The following is a 20,557-nucleotide window of genomic DNA, read 5'->3' on the forward strand; positions in this document are numbered from 1 at the left end:
ACCATGCCCCCAGGTTGCACTTTAATAAATGGTACAGTTTTCAAAAACAAAACCTAGGTTGTTTTTTTCCTCCTTCCCCCTCTTCAAGTGCAGACACTAACGAACAATAAAGGTCATTTTCATTACGCAAGGTCATGACCAGAGTGCAGCTGTGTTACCACTAGCAGCATCATAAGGAGAATGGCACAAGAACACACGCAAAAGACTGACAGCTCCTGAGAAAGAAACAGGTAGAAATTCACATTCTTAAGAAGTGTACTGCCATGAGAACAGACAATTTTTATTTAAAAAAAACAATGAGCAAAAACACTAAAGTATTTACATAGTTTCTTCAGGGGCAGCTGAATCACCCGGAAAACCTCAGCCACCTTGTGTGTGATTGCTACAAGTATCAAAGACCCTGAGTCCACATTTGTTAGCTGAACCTGAGACACAAAACACAAGAGGTTGCTGACAAGAGATGCCAGGTACACTGCCGGGCACACGGCTGTTACCTTCTCTCTCTTTCTGGCAAGCTGCGCTAAAGCTAAAGACTACCTTTCCTCCAGCATAGCCAGACTGCATTCCCCCCGACAATTCACCCTTGTACCTAAAGTTTGTTTTGATTTTTCAAGCAACCATGGGTTGATGTAGATTGATTATGTAGCACCTTCACTTTAGCCATCCCCAGCCAGACACCCCTACTTTCTTAAAGGCTGCTTGCTGCCAGCACCCCTCTGAGATGGAGCTGATCCCCCACACACACGCAGGCCACGGTGGGCTGTGCTGATAAATCACCCCTTCTACAGCTCGCTGCCTTCTTGGGAAGGGCTCGCACATGGCAGGGCCCAGCTGCAGCACAACAGCCGGCAGAACCCATCAGCTGGCGAGGAGAAACACAGGGAGGGATGGCTCAGTGCCCCCCGCCCCCTCCCTGCACTACATCTGCTACCAACAGGGACAGGGGAAGAAAAAGGAGAAGAAAAAACCCAAGCTGGTGAGATAGACAAGGGTAAGCACTCTACCTTACAGGCACTGGCAGGCCTGTCATGCAGCTCACACTACCATCATTGCCGTGCTAGTCTACAAAAGCCTATCTACAAAGCTCTGCCTTCCCTTTCACAGCTGTATTTCAGAAGTTAAGAACAGAAGTAATTTGAGCAAATCCAGATGTTAAAGTCTTCAGAAACCCACTCTCCACACCAAGGGCTGGAGATCTCTCACTCGCGCAGCTGGAGGGAAAGAAACAGAACCAGCATCAGCAGCTGCAGAGCCTCGCCCCAGCCACAAGCCCTGTGCCTGCAGCCCCCAGGGAGGGTAAGGCAGCAGCAGCACGGCCTGTGCTGCAGGGGAGCAGGCAGGGGCCTGTTGCAGCGCTGCCTCTCCAGCTCCACGAAGCCTGCCTCAACTCCGCCACCTGCTGTGCTGCGCCTCTGCCATCACCCCAGCGCTGCTCTCTGCTGTGATGGCAGGGGTGTGGGGCCACCAGCAGTCCCAGGGGAGCAGACCCTACCCGGGCCCCGCTTCTGTTTCCCCATTAACACGCAGCCATCTGCCTGCCCGCCCTGCTCCGTGGCAGCACAGGGGCCGGTCTCTTAAAGCAGCGACAGGTTCCTGCAGCAGCTCAGCCCCCTCAGGCTAAGCTGAGCGAAGGGGAGGGCAGCACCAAGCAACACTGAAGTGCCGCTGCCCCTTCCTGCCGGGCAGGTAACACGAGCACTGCAAGGCAGACACGATCCAGGCGCTCTGGGGGCTGCTGTCCCACTGCCCTGCAGCACTCCACACCCAGGCCACCTCTCTGCCACTAGGGTGACTGCATGGACAAGAGAGGCAACCCCTCACATCTTTCCGCCCTACAAAATAAATCCCTTGCCTGCTTGGTGCTGCGGGACTGGGGCAAGCAGAAGTGACACCCCGCTCAGCGCATCAGGCTGTCAGAGCTCTGCAAGGGACGGGCAGCTCCTCCCCACCAAGCCTCCAGAGCCCAGCGCAGGCAGCTGGTTACTCCCGTGGGACACGACCTAAGCCATTCAAGCCTGGCTGTAACTCTCAGAGCCGCAGGGCTGTGTGACAGCACTCACCATTCTGGCAACGTAGCCATGGAAGTGTTGGCTGATGTAGTTCACAGTGGTGCTGAAGACACGCTGTAGAAGGAAGGGCACCTTATTTGCCACTTTCTTAGTTAAGACCATTGCTAGCACCAACATGGCCTTCTCTCGTTCCAGATCTGAGGGGATGGCTCTCGCAAGCACTTCCACAGCCTGTGACAGGCACCGGGTTATCTCCTGTGTGGAGGGAAGAGAGGGTGTCAGTGCAGCAGCTGTGGGAGAAAGGGGCCTTGGCACAGCCAGCACCATGCCAGTGACCCACATGACTGTAGGGGCACCCCACGAGGTGCTGTGCTCCTTCCCAGGCACCCCCCTGGTGGCAGTAAGGATGGTACCTCAGAGCTCAGCTGCTCACCCAAGACAAAAAACAACGGAAACAACACTGGAAGATTCAGACAGCGCCTCAGGTGCTCAGGGAGGAACAGCCACCCCGCCTCCCAGGATTTGCGCCTAGCCTGCCTGGTCCTGAAGTGACCCAGGATTCCTGGGCTCCCAGGTGAGGGGAACCTACCTTAAACAGAGGGAAGATCAGCAGCACCAGCTCGGGTGGGGACAACAAGGCAAGTTTCAAAGAAAAGCCTTCAAACAGGCAGGAGCTGGAGACAGGGTCCAGGCACAGAACACTCTCTTGCTCCCAGGATCAGTTTCCCAAGCAGGACGTGTGCATGCACACATCAAGCTACACCACTTGTTTGAAAAAAATCAGGGTCTGCCTGGTCATGTTTGTCTCTGCCTTATCGAGGACTGAAAGCTTAGGCAATAAAGATGAAGCCTGGAACCTAACTGGGTGGACAGCAAGACCCAAGGAGTGGGGAATGCTATCAGTTTGTGTACTTCCAAGTGCTAGGGTCAGAACAAAAGAAACACCCCAAAAAATTCAGTCCTGCCTTTTCAGAAAAGGCATACCCTCAAATCAAAGGCAGCACTAGCTTCTGGAGCATAGGAAACTTCATCACAGGCAGAGAAAGACAAACAAACCAAATAACCAGTTATATCTTGAAGATGCCAAAAAGGCTCTGGGGAAGCAAACTGTGCTTCTGGATCCAGATGTGGATCCAATCCTTAAGAGGAAGGTTTAATACCACAGGCCTCCAATTATTTCCCGTGCAGAGCAGTGAGGCACGGTAGATGCTGGGCCAAGGACCAAGCCACATTACACCCTTTGGTGGGACAGACACGGCACTGAAGTGGTGGAGGTGCGGCCCAGAGAGGCCTCTTTAGCAGGTCACCCATCTAGGCCAAACCCAGTGCTACTCCCAACACTGACAGCCTGTAAGCTAAAGGGTTAAGGCGCTATAGAAGGAAGCACTGGGTTTCACTACTTGCTGTCTCACAGTGTACCGTAATAAACGCAAACCAAGCTTCTAGGAGTGCTCAAGTTTTGCCCATGTGACAAGCAACAGACATACAGGCCCCAGCATGAGTTCAAAGATCTTAAGGACAAATACTGAACCTTAACCAGACAGTTGATTTTTAAAGATAAACCCTTGAGACAACAAAATAAAGGACAAGCCACCTCTGAAAGTCAGTCCTTGTCCACAACTACCTCTGTTTCCCCATCTGCAGAAAGGGGACAAAGAGCACAAGTAACCCACTTGGCAGGGCAAAGGCTGCCACAGCATACAGGTCCATCACAGCATCAGCTCGAGTAAAATCTTCGCATCAAAAGGTTAGTGTTAGGGCTGCATGTTAAAATTGCAATAATTAAGGCATAAGAACAGCAAATAGATACGTTACAAGCCTGATGCTTCTGAGTTACAGCAGGAAGGATCTGCAAGCTGGAAGTGGATCTACTAGTCAGGTTGTTTTTCCACTCACCTCTCTAGACAGATTCTCATTCAGGAAGTGCTGCACTAGATCATTTACTACTTTTGCTTTGATTTCTTTATCCAGCTGGTCTCCAATCTCAGCAAGCTGAGCAGCAATGGTCCGGACAATTTCTTCATTTACCTCAGGGTCAAACACTGCCAACACAGACAGCAGGATTTAGTTCACAGGCTGCAGTCAGACTGGGTTCAGTGCAGGTAAGTTGACCCATGGCATTTTGCCCATCGCCATTACCAGCCTCCTCCCCACCCACCTCCGGTCTTCTCCCTTATTGTGACAGCTGCCTGTACTACAGGTCGCTTGTGCAGCCAACAACTCATTTGCCAGACATTTGCTTAAGAAGCAAATAGCTTTTTAAGGTGTAGTGTAAGCAAAGTGCTGCATTACCCTAAACAAAAAACTTGAGGAGGGGAGTCAGAACATATCCAGCCAAGATTTGTGCAGGACAGCTACAGCCAACACCCTGTCTAGGGAGGGAAAGGGAACAGAGTGTGAAACATAGCATCTCCTTTTGGCAGAGCTTCCCGTTGTTGCTTTGGGGTGTGAAATCAATACAGTTTTACATGATGGACGCATATTTACTGTAGCAGTTACTCTTTGTGCTACTTGGGTTGAGATCAGTGTGCCAGCTGACACATCCTGGGCAAGGGGCAACAGCCACGCTGCTCATGGCTAGTGAAACAGGAGCAGCACAAGAAACTGAGAAGCCATTTCTGCCACACTGGTACAGCACAAAGGGATTCATTCAGTACCAGAAAGAGTTGCTCCAAAAGCCTAGCTCAAGTGCTCAAACTCCTTGAGGAGCAGCGTGAGGCTAGCAGAACTGCTTAAGATCACAGCAAGGGCAGCAATCATTAGTGCCAGCTTTGTGCCCCTTGTCTGATGTGCTGCAGACAGGCTGCCCAGGGTGACAGGTGCTCCTGAAATCCACAGGGAGATACGCTGCACTAGCTGTCTAACCCCAAGGATTAAAATCCCAACCAACACAACCATCAACTCTGAAGTTTCTCAGTGGAGAGAACGTTACTGATGGTTTGGTTGCAGAAGAGTAAAGAGGGGAAGGAAAAAAAGCCTGCGACCTTCAGAGAAGGCATGTAGGAAGGAGAAAAGAGCACTCACCTTGCTCACCGTTCTGAAAGTGGCCACTCCGATTCCCATCAGTCTGAAGTTCGCCATCACCGTCACAGTAGAGGATGTCTTGCAGAGGGTACACAATCCCCTGGCTTCGTAGGGATGGCAGCTGCTCTTTAAACTCACAACCAGAGGACTCCTCCAGGAAAGCAAACAATAGCATGCGCTCCATCTGGTTAAATCCATCGCTATGGATATCCTAAACATAAAGGAATCACTGTTAAGCCCATGTCCCACTCAGTAGGTCTGCGCAGATTCTGTTTTCCAATTGGTGAGCACCTTCTTCTGGCCTCCTTTGGGCCCACTGCATAATGATGCCCAACTGACAAGACTTGAGCAAACTGATGCCAACTCCTGGATGTGCGCGCACACAGAACTGTCTGATGGCTAACACCAGATGGCTCTGTTCTTACCAACCCGCAGTGGAGGCATCAGCTCACCTCTTCCTGCATGTTTCCAGCAGTGGCATGGACTAAATCCCTGATCAGAACTCTTCTTCTAAACCACAGCTGTGTACTCAGTACAAGTCACCCGCTTCTTTTCACAGATCTGCATTTCAAAGGTATTTGGGAATTGGGCATTCTGCTTCCTGTACTGAAGGAAGCCAACAGCTCCCCATTTAAATATCAGAGCAGAGCAGTAACGAGGTGGGGAACGGAGAGAACAGCATAAGCCTCCAAAATCTACAGTTTGCATTTCTTCTCCCTTTTGAAAGGGATCTAGACAAGCTCCACAATAAACCCGTTCAGATGCCTGTGGCATCATATTTACTTGGGAGGAGACTGGGCAAAGAAGTGGAACGACAAGGGCAACACATCTGGAAATGGAAACAAATGGAAAGTAAGGTGCACGATCAAGTATCAAGAGAAAGCACACCTTCCATGATCTGAGCATGGGTGTCTACAGACAGCAGCAATGCTCACTGGGACACCAGCAACAATCCCCCGAACAACCCACTGGACTTGTCATCAGATTTATGGTCAGAAGAGTTAAGGAAAGGCAGAAGAAAGAGGGCTAGAATTGTACCTTAACATTAAGTGTGGTACAGACAGTGGCAGACATTTCAACAGTGGTTTATTTAAGTGTTTAGCAAGACTTGTGTGAGATAAATAGTAGCTTCAGGATTGTGTTTAATATCACACAAAACACTACTTGATCGCAGCAACGTGTCAGTTGGTTTATTAGTTTTCATAATTTGCTGCTTAATCAGACATTGTAGGCTCTTAAAGACAGTTGCATCTCAAGTCTCACACTGAGGTGATGAGGAAGCAGCTTGCAAACTAGATGTTTCCATCTGCTTTTTGTTTGTATTCATGACGGAGAGGAGCAGCACCAGAAACCCCAGCATGAACTCTGAGGAAGATGAGCCCATGCTTTTTGAAACTCATCCCCTTCAAGGCATCTCAGAACAAGCATACAAGAGAACCAATGATTTCAGTCACATTTGAAACCAACCTGTTCCATGATAGGTTCAGAAACAAAGCAACTCTTGTCACCCTCTGCTTCAGATCAAAGTCCTTGCCCTGCAAGAGTGAGAATGAATGGTGAAAGGCAAGAAATAACTCCCACATACACATATCTTGAAGTCCTGCTTATGGGTCCGCCCTTGTCTCACAGTCACACATCCACGCCTCTGGAAAGCGCTGCCTATGAAGAAGGCCCCACACGCAGAGATACATGCATATACTCAGGCTTGTTTCAACACTTTTCCAACAAATATCTAGGAACACGGAGGGCATCAAGTGTCAAAGGCTTTTAGTCACACCAACGAAACTCTGCTAGGCCTCCAGAGAGGTTTGATTGGCAGAAGTGGGAAAAACAACAGCTCACAACTTCCCCTGCCCCCACGGTGGGTGCTCAGGGCTGACAGCCCTCAGTCTGTCTTACACCCAGGCAGTGCCAAGGGAAGAGGCATGCAGGGAGGGGTCTCAGAGCATGCTCAGGGGTGGCCTCCCTCACCCGCCAAAAAAAGGGGCCTGGTAAGAGCGCAGTGCTCCCTTCTCATCCAGACAGGTGTGGCTGCTGGTTGGCCAGACCAGCAGCCCAAGAAGCCACACCTGGCAGCCCAAGTCACAGGGCAGAGAGGTGCTGGAGCAGCACAGCAAGCACCAGGCACACAGGACTACCTAGCAAAGGCCAAGACAAGAGGGGAGGAATGCAGTTTGAAATCTGCATTTGCTGCCTCATGTGCAACAGCCCCAAAACCACATGCAGAATTAATTCTGACTCTCATCGAGCAGGGCCTGGCTGAAAACAGGCACTGCATTCCCACCCAGCCTTCTTCACCCCAGGCAATAGCCTGGCTGCTGCACAGGTACCTGCTGACCCCAAACAGGGTGAAAGCACCCAAGAGCCCACCCGACCAGATCACCAGCTAGCCACCAAAATCTGGACTCACAACGACAGACCCTAATTTATCGTAGTAATTATTTAAAACACAGTTGTGGAGGGGTAAGTGTGCAGGTGGGAAAATAGGGAGGAAGTGAAAGCAGAAATGAATTCAAACTCTGAAGGAAACTACAGTAACAGCTTCTAGAGACCAGGAATTTCCCAGCTTTTCAAAGACTCTTAGAAGTCCCCAGAACCAAAACACAACCTCAAACATGCTTTAAAAAACACAGTAGCCCACATCAGCCTTTTAGCCATCGTCTCTTCTTTTCACTTAATCATTATGCTAAACTTCTGGCTTCCTAAAACAGAGCGCTTTGCACCACGCCATTTCTCTCTGCTCGGTTCAAATCCATACTGCTGCCACTCACCTCTACCACCTAAAGAGGTGCTGCCTGGTTAGAACGCAGTCCCCTCTGATTTCCTGGGACCTGACAGGAGCTCTGCAACAAGACAGGGTGACCCTTCTCCTGGGCTTTGTCTTTGCTGGAAGAGAGAGACATTGATTACGGTTGGAGAATTTGATAAAGCATCCCCAGAATCAAGAGGAAATTGGGAATTTAGCATTAAGTCAGCGGCAGGACCTTGGTTTTGTGCAAGCTCCTCAGGAGTCATCCAGATTAGCAACTTACCTGTAAGCTGAGCAAAGCCTCAACTTGCAGATTTTTTATGTAACATTCTCCATTCAAAGCATTTCAGCCCACAGAGGCATTTGTGTTACCACTAGGGAAAAGAGGATATCCTTTGACACAAAGGCCTGCCGAGTTAAACACCACCTCCTGAACTATCATGGCTGAGACCACAGGAGGCTTGAAGTAGTACTGAGCCTGTGCTGCCCACATCACATCTGCCTCAAATCCCACATTCACCCGCAGTGATCGTGGGCTCCCCCAGGACTGTCATCCCCACCCAGCTCCGGCTGATGCCAAAAGCTTCACGTGGGACCACAGCATTACTGCACAACTGGTCAGACTAACCCACGCTGACTAATTTGGGCTCAGGTTCTAATTCTGGAATACGAGTACATGCTGAACAAATCTCCCCCTCTTTCAAGAGGGGAGAGGCGAGGCCATCCTCGCTGGGCACAGCAGTGCAGATGCAGGGCAGGTGTCCTGCAGCTCGACAGGCGTGCGGTGCCACTCAAGCCCCGGGAGCTACAGCCTGTGCACAAGTAAGCGTCCAGATGTGCAAGTGAAACTAGCTGAGTGGGACTTCTCTTGCAAAACTTTACACGAAGACCGCTTCCACCTGACCTAGACAAAGCGCTACAGGATGACCTGCTCCTTCCCCACGGAGAGGAATTCCAGAAATCTGCTGGAAGGTCAGCTGAGTACAGTCAGGAGATGATAAACAGACTAAATAAGGTGTCAGCCCGAACAGAAACCATCTTTCTTACTTATAAAAGGAGGATGGAATGGAAATAGGAGTCGAGACACCTTGCGGTGTTTGTCACCTGTCACAACTTTCTACGGAAAGCTCAAACTGTGGCTTTAAAAAATCTGGATTCCCTAGATTTTTTTAATTTGTTTTTGGCACGCTAGTTCACACTGACAGGAAAGCCCCTTGGCACAATCCAAATATTCATAAAAAAGAGACAGCCTGAGAGAAACGCACTACTGTGTTCCCCCACTCCTTGCTCTAAAAGAGAGTGGGCACAGACTACTCCAGTCCGGAAAGGAAACCAGGCACCCTGCTCCACCCCCAAATCAGCAAATACAAATCTAGCAGAACCAAGATCTGTTCTGGACACACACAGACTTTTTCCCCCCTGAGCATGCCCATAGGCATTTCTCTGGGTAGGGCTGGAGAGGCAGGGCACAGTAGCTTGGGGCATGCCCAAGCAAGTACCTTGCCTGCACCGCTCCTCGTCAGCGCACAAAGCCAGTAAGGGGCGCTGGAGCCTGCTGGCCTGTGCACGCTGCTCGCATGAATTCCTGGAAAGCTGCAGCAAGCCTCGCTTCCCTGGCTACAGCTCTGACCATCCTATCGTCACATTTGGAAAGCTCTTTGTGCTTTTCAAAGAAGCAAAGCACATAAGCTGGTCATGGCAGAAAGGACAGGAGCCTCAATGCAGGGGGAAGAGGGCTGAGCAGCCCCTGCCCTGGCATTCCTCCCAGGGAGAGACCTGCAATACATGGAGGATCATCTCATCCCCTTTCCCTCTGGGAGTCATCTCCACTTTATCTAAGTTACGCTCATCAGGGCAAACCCACAAAAATAAAGATATTTAAAAAACACAAAAGTAAAATCACCTGTCCTAACTGCAAGTTGAGAGGTTGTCCACTCCTGTCCACTGGGCTGAGCCAAGGGACTGCCATAAAGAGAAAAGAAAACAGACAAAACAAACAAAATCCCCCCACTGCGCTCGAGTACTTATATGGTAAAAAATTGAGACAAAGAAGCTTGAAGCTGGTACTTTCATGAGCTCTTCCCACATCAAGCAATCACCACCCAGGCAGTGAAAGCCCCCGAGGGGTTCCAGCCTTTGGCTAAACAAGTTTCACTTGGGCAGTCAAAAACACACCTGAGAACAGGAAAAAAACTTCTTTCCTGCCACAAAATGGCTCTCTACTATAGAGATAGGAAGCTTTTTTAAAAAATAATTAACTAGTAGTTCCAGAGGCCTCAAATTTTAGGTAACTCCCTTGAATCAATACAAGGGGTTTTGATATTCACAGAGCTCATCCTGAGAAGTCAAACTCCTTAGTGGCATCTCAAAAAAAATCAGACCCTTAAAGAGCAACCCCCTGAACAATCAAATGCAATCATACCAATGCCATCTGAATATTTTAATTCATTAAAGCTTTTGAATCCTGGTAGCTGTAGATCAAGATTTTAAGACTTCTCCCAATGGATGGAAGAAGTTGCCTATTATGGGATGAACAGTATCTTTAGTAGGAAAGTGAAAATAAGATAGAGATGGAGACTACAAACTCCATCTGTACTCAGATTCAGAGTAAAACTAGATCACCTGCTAAGGCTGCTTTACAACTGCTAGAAGTCTTAAAGTATTTTATGGAGGATGATTTTTGAGTTAAAATACCAATGTATTTGAAATGCATTACTCTTTCAGTCTCTGTTGCAGCTCAGCACTGTGTCAAGAAGACACTCAGCAGAACAGCCACTGATAAACAGATCTGCAGTTGTAAGTCTGCTGATCTTCCTTGTTACCATTTATGCAGTGGCAAATCTCTCTCATCTCCTTATTTCCTTCCCCTCCATACCTCAGTGGCCACTGCCTGCTCAGTTATGAGCTGCGCACTGAAACGGTGCCAGACCAGTAGAGCTGAATCACTGAAACTTGAGGGCAGGTAACTTCCGGGTGGGAAAACAAAACAAGCAAAAACATTAAAAAAATAGCATAAGAAACCCTTCCTATTCAAACTGTGCACCAGAAGAAAAAGCTGTCCTGTGTTAACACAGAGCAAAGCATCCAAGGAGTCTCACTGCTCAAAAGGAGAAAACACATGGGCATAGAGAGGCAAAGTTATTCAAAATTCCTCTTAAAAGCCACTGTGTGCTCTTGCGGGGCTATGAAGGACATGACACAACAAGCATTTCTCCTAACTGAAACGTGCTGAAAGACTAACAGATTTCCCACAAGGGGTCTGACCTCAAAAGATAAACTCAGAGTCTAAAATAGCAAGGGCATCGCTTCCCTGTAGCTCTTGCACAAAAGCTGCTGCATGGGCCTCTGTGGATGTAAACGTACCTGCACGCACCCTAGGCTTTTCCTGGGATCCGACAGCTGGAAATGACCACGGTGATCACTTTCCCAAGGCACTTCTGTTTTCTTTTAAGTCCCACGATGACTTCCAGCACAAATACACAACTGTTAACCTGCTAACACACCTCCACATTCGATCCTCTCCTGCCCACCTAAGCAGCGTCTGTCGCAACACAGGCTGAGCACTACACGAACACGACTGCAGGCCGAGCAGCACATCCATCACCAGCTGCCTGCCAGCACAGGATGGCAGAGCTCACGTCGTCACCTCACACATCCCAGCTTTCACAAGAGAATCCTGTGGTGGCTTCCTCCACAGCAAGCCTCTGAGGCTTCTTCCAAGGCAAACGCCACTTCTCAGCTGGTATTGTGTGCATCCTGAGGGGTCGTACACTGCCACACATTAGCTAATCCAAGAGCAACCGCTGCAAGCACACGGTTTCCTCTTCCCAGGTGAGGAGCTATGCACAGACATGATACAGCCGCAAAGCACACAAAGGTTTCACCTGCTCTAAGAGCAGCACGGAGTTCTGCTGTTGGGGGAAATTCTCAGTAGCAGCCATTATTCTCAGGGCAGCCATAAAGATGAATAGGTCCCAGAACCCCCACAGCAATAGCGCTGAGCAAAATCAGCTTTCATCCCCCCTCCACACTTTCACTGCACCCCTAAGACGAGGCAGAAAGGAATCCATGCCGCGAACAATGCCCCTGCCTGCCATCACTTTTCCCTCGGATCCCTCACCTCTCCTCCCAGCCTGGCCTGTGGTTAGCCACCCCCAGCTGTACCAGACACCGCCTGGTTACAAACACTTCTCAGCCGCAGTCGGTGGCACTGACTCCTGTAACAGCTTGTCTAGATGCCAGGACACATCCTGTACAAACGCCCAGACTGCCCCGCCATCAGTCAAAGCACTTATTGTGCGAGCTGTCAAGATACTTATCTTTGTTTCACGTTTGGGTTAGGAGCGAATTCAAGCCTCCAAAGCAGAAGCTGTGAAAAGGCATCAGTCATTAAGAAGGGGAGAGCTTACAGCCTGCGCATTGATTTCTCTGCCTGACAGCTGGAGATAAGGAAGTTATTTTTGGCAGTCAGGATGACATCATTGTGGAGTAAAGGGAACAGTACCTGTTTGTCCATCTCTGGACCTGGTGGCCTTTACCTGTCTGGCAGGCAAACGCTTCATTGTTGAGCTGCAGAGCCCTTTACAGAAGGAGGGATCATTTTACAGACAGGGACACTGGGGCACTTGGAGCTGATGCAACCTGCCCTGTCTCCTGACATTTTAAATCCACGTTTCAAACCTTTGCCACTCGATTTCACAACACTCCCCAAAGCATGCCACAGGCACGACTGCTTTACATGAGTCAGTGCTGCGAAGTCAGAAACATGTCACAGATCTACCAAGTTCCTTATTTGAGGATTTCTGAGCTGTGCCAGACTATTGTCCTTTACGCCTCCAGAGCCATTTCTGTGTAAACAAAATCCACATCATACAGCCCAAGGTCCCCAGGAATCCCCCACCACTCTGCCACACACACTTTCTAGCACACGAATCCAACAGGAACTGCACGGCCCAGCTAGGAGCTGATACCAGGCTCCTTCCCCGTAACTCTAGCTGTGGAAGAAGCCTGACTGCTCACAGAGCAGCTGCACACGCACCTCAGGCTTTGCAAGGGGAGAGGGAGAAAATCCACAGTAAAAAGGAAAATTATCGATCTGAAAAAAAAGTTTAAATGAGGCAGTACCAAGTTTAACAAGTCATGTTATCCTGACCACCAAAGATCTATCCTCATCACTGCTCAGCCTGCAAAGCACCTGCCAGCCTCTAACAGCTCTTAGAAGGCCCCAAGCTTTTACCCCCCGAGACCTGCTGTCCTCCTAAAGTAAGGATTTCATTAAGGCTTCGGAAAGAAGAGCTCAGGTGAGGGGCTGGGGAGGGCAGACAGATATCGCAAAGTATCAGCCAGGTGAAGGAGGGGCTGAACAAGCCTCTTTGTACACGTGCTACCACGAAACCAAATCACTTGCTTGGTACCTTCTGGCTAATACCGCAGCTACTGGCTTCGGGTTTCTCGGGAACTTCCCATCATAGGCAGCAGCTTCCAAACTACAGGCGTTTTCCATGCACATGTCTCAGAGGGAGGATATATCATTGGCTTCATTTCAGAAGTGGTAAAGCTGGCAAGCCATGGGGCAGAATACTTTGAAATGCCAGCAAGTCTGTGGCACAGCACGGGACAAACCCCATGACTCGTGATTTATTTGCTAGGCTCTTTGGGAAGATACCCTGCCCGTCAGGAACACAGGAGACACCTAAATTCATCCATCCCTCCCACTCCCAAGCATGAGTGCAAACTGCTTGAGATTGTCGGCTTTTGTTTCTCTCGCTTTCAGCTTCAGCTTGCTTCCTCCTCTAAGATTTGTGAGCAACACCACTTCCAAGCACTCTAGCAAAGAAAGGAAAAGAAGAAGCCTGCTGTTTGCCCATAACGCTGTTGATAAAAAAATACATTGAAACATGTTGAATACTTTTGCTCCTAACAGTTTCATTGCATACTTACCTCCCAGCAGTCTGTGGCGCTGGTGCTGTAAATGGGACACCAAGGCCTGGCACCAACAGAAGCTCCTTAGCTGGAACAGTTTCTCTTTGGCTTCTTTTCTTCTCACACAGCACTAAGGGCACGCCTCAGCCTGGACAGTAAGCATCCCCGGCTGTGCAGGTGGGCTCAGACACACTGCAGCTGGCTCAGTGGGGGTTTTCTTCCACTTTTTGAAAGAAAAGCTGTACTGGAGACCTTCTAAAGAGCAGTTTTAGACTGACCTTTTTATTAGAGATACATTTAGTCTCCCAGAGGTTTCGCATTATTTTTAATTCTGTGCTTTTGGCTGGAGATTATGCTGACTACACGAGTTACAGCAATCCTCTAGTTGTCAGAGGCAGTTCCGTGACTTCCTAGTGGGAAAAGCCATCCCACTTCCTCATCAGCCTTAATTTTCGTTCAGCTCAAAATGCTCTCACCCAGTCCCTAGGTGGCACCGTCAGTGAACAGGAAGGAGCACTGCCGCATTGCTAGTCCTCTTTAAAGAGGAAAAGAAGGAAGAAGTAGGCCCTTGTGATGACTGTGGTTTTTCTATCAGACCAGTGCTGGAGGGAGCATGACAACACCGTTCAGCATTTCTCAGAAGCCAGCCTACGGATGCACCAGGGCCGGGTTTAGTCAGCACAAAGTCTGCAGCTTGGACTGCCCCAACGCTTAGAGCCAGAACCTGGATTCAGCTGGACCCAAAGGGAATCTGCGGTCTCGGTGTTTTGGGGACCTCCACACCCAAAAAGGAAGGTGCAAGATTTGGATCTTGACTGCTGCAGCGCATGTGGTTATGCTGATCTGAGACTGAGCCTGTGCAGATGGTGGTGTCAGGTTAGAGGTTTTCTTCCAGATCTAGAAGATGGCCCTGCTGGGGGCACGAGCACCAGTTGCTTGCGCTCCAGCCTGCCTCTGCAACCGAGCAGGGACAAAGCGCCCAGCCCCAGGGACAGAGCAGGCAGCCTCTGCCACCTGGCAGCAATGGCTCTGACAAACTCAGGTGCCACCTGGGCAAGCTCAGACAATTGCTGGCAACCAAGAGACCTTGGAAAGGAGGACTGGACACAGAAACTGTCATGCCAACTAGAGGACAAGACCTCCTCGTTTTGAACACCCATACTCTGTTAACACGTGCCAGCATGAGCACGGATCAGTCAGAAAGTCAGCAATGCCGCTTCACCTTGCGACTTAGGGACATTTCACAGCTGATACCGCCAGTAAAGAATGCAAGTGAGCTGACTTTGCCTAACTGCGACATCACATGAGCAAGGAAGGGAACTGGTAAGGAAAGACAGACATAGGGACACTACCAGTGGCACGCTCCAGACCATACTGCCAGACAAGAACTCCAGACCCAGGAGTACAAGGAGTATCCACGGTGCTTCCTGAAAAACAGAAGCTGCAAAGATGCTTCCAGCACAGAATTTTAAATGCTGGATCAGCAGGGGACATTTGGGACTAGGTGTGCAAGGAACAGTACGTCGTAAGGGAACCCGACCAAAGTTCCCTGCTGAACAAAAACAAGCCTGCTGATGCAATCGGCAGCAGGGCACTGGCCAAAATACTGCACAACAGTGCTGAGCACAGGACAGGTTCCTCTCAGCACCCCTCCTGCAGAGCAGCTGCTACACCCCAGGCCAATTTAAGTGGAGCCCATTCACCTTACCCAGCTCTGAAAGCCCTCTATAAAGAGAGGGTCTTAAGCAGTTACAGAAAAAGAGGTACAAAGACAGATCTTCACAACGGCACGCTTAGCTGCTCTGACGGCATGCACAGCACCATCTCAGTATTTGAGAACTTCTGCAAAACACCACGATGCATTTTAAACGGGCTTCCTTCCTTCTGAAGGTCAAGTACACCACAGCTATAAACACCTCTGTCTTTTAGAAAGCAACCATGCATCAGTACAAGCAGACGATCCTCAGAGAAGCCTGACAACATTCCTTTGGTGATATGAAGTGTGCTGGTCCTCAGAACCCTCTCCGCTTGTGTTTTATTTCCAACTCTCACTCCTGTCACAGAAATTAAACAGGTGAAGAGGGAAAAAAAAAGAGTCACCTCGATGGAATCTCTTAAGACAGGAGCCAAGGCATCCTCCAGAACCTCAGAGAGCAAACCATTCATCAAACTGTGCAACCAAAAGCAATGGTAACAACACAGCACTCACAGATCCAATTAAACCCTTTTAACAGAAACTCCTCATCAACATTGTGAGGACAAAGAAAGCGTAATCTCTGTTAAGCACCTTTAAACAAGAACACACAGCTAAGAGAATATTCTGCCAAAGGAGTGCAACAGGAGCTGTTTAGAAACTGCAGCAGCAGGACTACCAAGCAGCTGCCCGGGGAACACCATTTCTTACTGCCACACAGGACTTCTTGGCACCCGCATCAATCTTCTCCTTGACACTGCTTCAGGCTCTCTGGCTGTAGGTCTGTGAGCGCTGCGGAAAAGCGTGGATTTTACTAAGAGAAAAAGCATGACTGTGCACGAAATAACGCAGCCTATTTCACTTTCAGTTTTAGCTTAAGAGGAAACAGATTAATGTTTTGTCCCAGAAAGTGAATGCAAAACCAAATCCAAATGTAAAAGTGAACGTAAAAACAAAACCAAAATACAGCAGCTAGCTGATCCAAGCAAATTCGCTTTGTACAGCTGGTAATCTAAGGGTATAGTAAGAGTTAAACCAAACCACCGGGGGTTACACTGATAAATTAACTTATTTTCCTCCTTTAAGGAGATGAAAGAAACGCCCCAGTAAGTTAGGGAGACACGGTCACTGCCTGTTCATTCACCAGTGAGGATGTAGCAGGAACTAACCAAAGGTTGGGGTGCTTTGACAGGAAACACAGCAGGCTTGCTGACACTAACAAAAATCCAGCCCAGGTTCCCTGCTCACACCTTAGCCAAAGCTGAGTAAGAGGCCTGGGATTTTGAAGTCAAGTTCTGAGCAAAACACTCAACGTAAAAGGTGTTTAGAGCCACAGTGACCCCTCTCCCCTTTTGTGGGGAGTGTCACATATAAGGATATATTGCAGCGTACCACCTTTTCCTCTTATTCACCACCAACGACAGCCCAGCCAAACCCCACCATGACCAGGAGGCACACTTTGTCATCTCCAAGAAGTGCTGTATGGGTGCAAAGCGAGGAAAACCAGGTGACTGGATCAAAAACAGAAATTACTACACACCCAAAGCAGTCCCAACACTATCACTAAGCCAGGGGTCTACCAAAGGGAGGTGGGACTAGAGGACTCTTAAGAGTAGTTGTTGCAAAAATGGGTACAAAAAAAAAGACATTATCACACTACTGTGCCCTACCCTCGAGCAACTGCTCCAAAAATCATGCTGGGAACAACCCATGCCATCTCATCCTGGTTTAAGGTGTCTAATGCCTGGCACTGGCAGCTACAGAGTCCTGTTCACTTCCCATTATAGTCAGGGTAACAGCAGGATGCCAGGACACCTTCCCCTATAGACATCTGGTACAAATCAAGGCAATCACAGAAGCTATGGAACGGATTGCTTTCAAATCCCAAAAGGGAGACCTGATGCTCCACACATCTCATAGTATTTCTTTCTACATTTTACCTTCCTCTACCCTTCTCTGGCTTGGGTCAAAAAGATTCAAAATCTTTGGGGAAAGGACCAACTATATCCATCCTGTAATCATTAACTGATGAGTTTTAACTAGCCCAGCTCCCTCATCCCAAGATAAGCCATCCAAAACTAAAATGGGATCAAACTTCAAGTAGGAGTTTTGCACCTTCAGTCAATCTACAAGTTCAACTCCCTAATTAGAAATATTTGCATGCATTTGGCTTGATACAGCACACAGATATGAAGATAACTCCAGCTCCAAATAACGTGCAATCTGACACAGACAAAAAGCCACAGCATGCTAAGAGAAAACCAGAGGAAGGTGCTATGCAAAGAAATATCAGATTTGCTGGTAAATTCAACTGAGGAACTGCTAACCGGTCAAAATGAAACCTGCTCTTTCGCAGTCAATTCCTTTCAATAGAGAAAACCATCGGCTGAACTGATTCCCCTAACCCCCTGCTGCTTATTAGTTCATATCTAGGGGCAACAGGAGCAGCTTTATCAAGGAACCTACCTCTCACAGCCACGACTCCGCAGTTATGTCAGCAGGCCGTGTGTGGAGCTATCACAAGCTTAAGGCTGTAACAAGTATGTCCTACTCACCCATGCACCCTGCAATTAGGGAAGCAATAACTTCTAGATGCCAAGCCACTCCGGAAAGGTCTCCAGAGGTGGCAGTCACAGGATTTATGTACCTGCCTGCTTCCAGATAAAGCATTTTCATCCTATCACAGAATAGTCTGTTTGATCTGCCAGCTCCTTAGACTTCTGAGGAGTGAGGATGACCCCCACCATCCTGTTACACAGGAAAAACAATACCAGGAAACAACCTGGCTTAACCAACCCCAGTTAGGAGTGCTCACAGACTACACACACACACACACACCAGCCTTCCCTAATTATAATTACCACAGCTCTTACTGCTCTGGAGTTAACGGAGATCAAAAGCCACACTGAGCACCTCTACAAGGCACTCACATCACTCAAACACAGCCTTCTAGTGCTGGGTGCAAGCACGTGAGTCCCGAGAACAGAGACTCAAGGCTTGCACAGGCAGCATGATCCTGCTGACGGTGTGTGGTTAGGCATGGAGCTGAACTCACAGCAAGCCCAGCTGTGCCAGCTCCAGCTGGCCTAACATGGTCATAAGAAATTGGCAAAGGGCTAGTGGAAACCCAACAGCCACCTCACTAAATGGCCTTGTTTTCCCTTCCTAAATTCAGCAGATATGACCAGATATATACTAGAAGAAGAAAGCAAGTAAGAACACAAGATCTTCACATCTTTCTTAGTAAGAGGCAACCTATTCAGAAGATTTACAGTCAAATCTTACACTCTCCACCTACACAATGGGAGTTTGTCCTGGCTGGTCCTTAAGCACTGCCAATCAGTTACTCAGTGACAGAGGAGAGCTAGAAGAGAAGGCAGGAAAATGGGAAGGGACAGGTTGCAGAAATTCCAGCGAATAAACTATTAATTTGACTTATTTTTATACAGTGCATTCCCCAGCGGTTTTGTACATCACCATCAGCCCAGAGGAGATGACAAGGAGGGGATGCTGCTTTACCCTAAAGAAGGCTCTTAAAAGGTTTAAGATTATATTAAAAAAAAGCCAGGAAAAAAAAGACCATGCAGAAAAACCTCCTTTTCAACCAGTATCTTTCATAATGTTATGTTTTCATAAGCAGGTGAAAAAAAGTTTCAGTTTGACTACAGACCAAAAAAAAGTTCACAAGAGAACCCCAATCATTTCCCCCACACACACACACAAAAGTGGACTTTTGCAAAAAGTCCTTTACAAGGAAAGAGAAAGCACACCTTAGAAATAATTTCCTGCTGGGGAACCACCTTGCTCCTTCCTCCACCAAAGGGCTTTTAAGCAACTCGGAGAGACCGTGAAAGAAGCGTACTACGAGATTTTGACCCAGATACCCCAGGAAACATCAGAGCAGTGGGCACGTTGTTCTGAAAGGAGTCCGGGCCTTCCGCACAAAGACTGGCATAGTTTAACTAGTTCTGAGGCGCTGGTGCCCCGATTTTTAGTTAAGGCTATAGAATATTGTTCTTAAAGAAATAAAGTCACTGCAAACTGTTGCTCCGAGAGGCAGGAGCGGGCAGGGACCGCTCTTCCCTTGCCCCCTCACTGCCACCCCCGTCCCCGCAGCCACCCCTCCTGCTGGAAAGCAGCGGCCCCTCGGGGGTCCCTGCCGCAGGGTTCACTCCCCGGTAAGCAGCCCTCCGCTCTCAGAGCGCCCGGCACAGCCCCACACGGGCTGGGAGAGGGCAGCCGAGGTGGACAAAGCCGGGCTGCGGGAGCAGCAGTGGGGCGGGGGTGACCTGGCGGCCGGTCAGAGCCAGCAAGGGGGGAGCCCCATCGCGATACCGGCGACAGCGGGTGGACAGGCAGCACGCGGCGGGAGGGCTGAATTATTAATAAAAATAAAAATAAAAACAAGCGGCTGAAGGCAGGGCTCAGCGGGCTGGAACAAAGGAAGGGGGAGAACCGCAGGGAGAGAGGCGCCGGACAGGGACCGGGGGGGGTGAGAAGCGGCCCGAGGGGGTCGGGCGAGAACCGCGGCGGCCGCCCGGGGCGGCCCAGCCCAGCCCGGCCCGGCCGCGGAAGCCTCGTGGGAGCGGCGATGGCCCGAGCCGGTGCTGGCCCCGCCGTCTTCCCGCTCCTCCCCTCCCCTCCCGGGTACGGAGATGACCCTTCCCGAGGCGGCGGCACGGCGCCGTACTCACCCCGCGGGAGCAGCAGCAGCCCCGGCCCTCGCGGCTCCGTCCCCGCGCTGCTCTCGCCCTGCCCCCGCCGCGCGCCCGCCATTTCATGCTTCCCGCTCCGCCCCGCCCCGCCCCGGACCGCCCCTGGGGGCGCTGGGCCGGCGCCATCGGCCAACAACGGGCACCGACAGAAGGTCGCCGTCAGGGCTGTGCCGCTGTTAGCAGCTCGTCCCGCCGCGCTTACATCCGTCCCGGCGGTTTTAGCACCGTTGTAAATAAAGCTCGTTTCTTTCTCATAGAGTTTTCCTGTCACGCTCGCTCTCCATCCCAGCGTGCCGAGTCACCCTGTGTACCGCTTTCAGTGGTATGGTTCAGTGGAGGACTTGTTGGCGTTAGGTCAGAGGTTGGGCTCGGTGACCTTGGAGGTCCCTTCCAACCTCGGTGATTCTGTGATTCTGTGACGCGGGGCATCCCGAGGCTGCGGCGC

General features: G+C 49.7%; 1 protein-coding gene across 2 annotated transcripts; it reads right to left on the reverse strand.

Moving 5' to 3' along the window:
• Nucleotides 1–259: 259 nt before the first annotated feature.
• On the reverse strand, nucleotides 260–20,194 carry BID (BH3 interacting domain death agonist). 2 transcript variants are annotated; one of them, XM_035550761.2, is made up of 7 exons: nucleotides 20,092–20,194; nucleotides 7,805–7,919; nucleotides 6,501–6,568; nucleotides 5,034–5,244; nucleotides 3,906–4,051; nucleotides 2,061–2,264; nucleotides 260–1,211 (listed from the first exon to the last, which is right to left on the reverse strand). In XM_035550761.2, exons 3-7 carry the CDS (start codon nucleotides 6,507–6,509, stop codon nucleotides 1,200–1,202), a joined length of 582 nt encoding a protein of 193 aa, XP_035406654.1. In that variant the 5' UTR covers nucleotides 6,510–6,568; nucleotides 7,805–7,919; nucleotides 20,092–20,194; the 3' UTR covers nucleotides 260–1,199. The 2 variants fall into 2 exon arrangements, with proteins under 2 accessions (XP_035406654.1, XP_035406656.1); XM_035550763.2 differs by lacking the exon at nucleotides 20,092–20,194 and adding an exon at nucleotides 13,723–14,082.
• Nucleotides 20,195–20,557: the final 363 nt, after the last annotated feature.

Source organism: Cygnus atratus, chromosome 1, assembly GCF_013377495.2.
Source record: "Cygnus atratus isolate AKBS03 ecotype Queensland, Australia chromosome 1, CAtr_DNAZoo_HiC_assembly, whole genome shotgun sequence".
Taxonomy (NCBI): domain Eukaryota; kingdom Metazoa; phylum Chordata; class Aves; order Anseriformes; family Anatidae; genus Cygnus; species Cygnus atratus.

Bases quoted from the DNA above. Each gene is read 5' to 3' on its own strand.
- BID (XM_035550761.2), bottom strand. The intron at 4,052-5,033 runs GTGAGTGCTCTT...CTGTGTTGGCAG, and splicing joins CTTTCAGAACGGTGAGCAAG to TGTTTGACCCTGAGGTAAAT. The intron at 2,265-3,905 runs GTGAGTGGAAAA...CCCTCCACACAG, and splicing joins ATGAGAATCTGTCTAGAGAG to GAGATAACCCGGTGCCTGTC.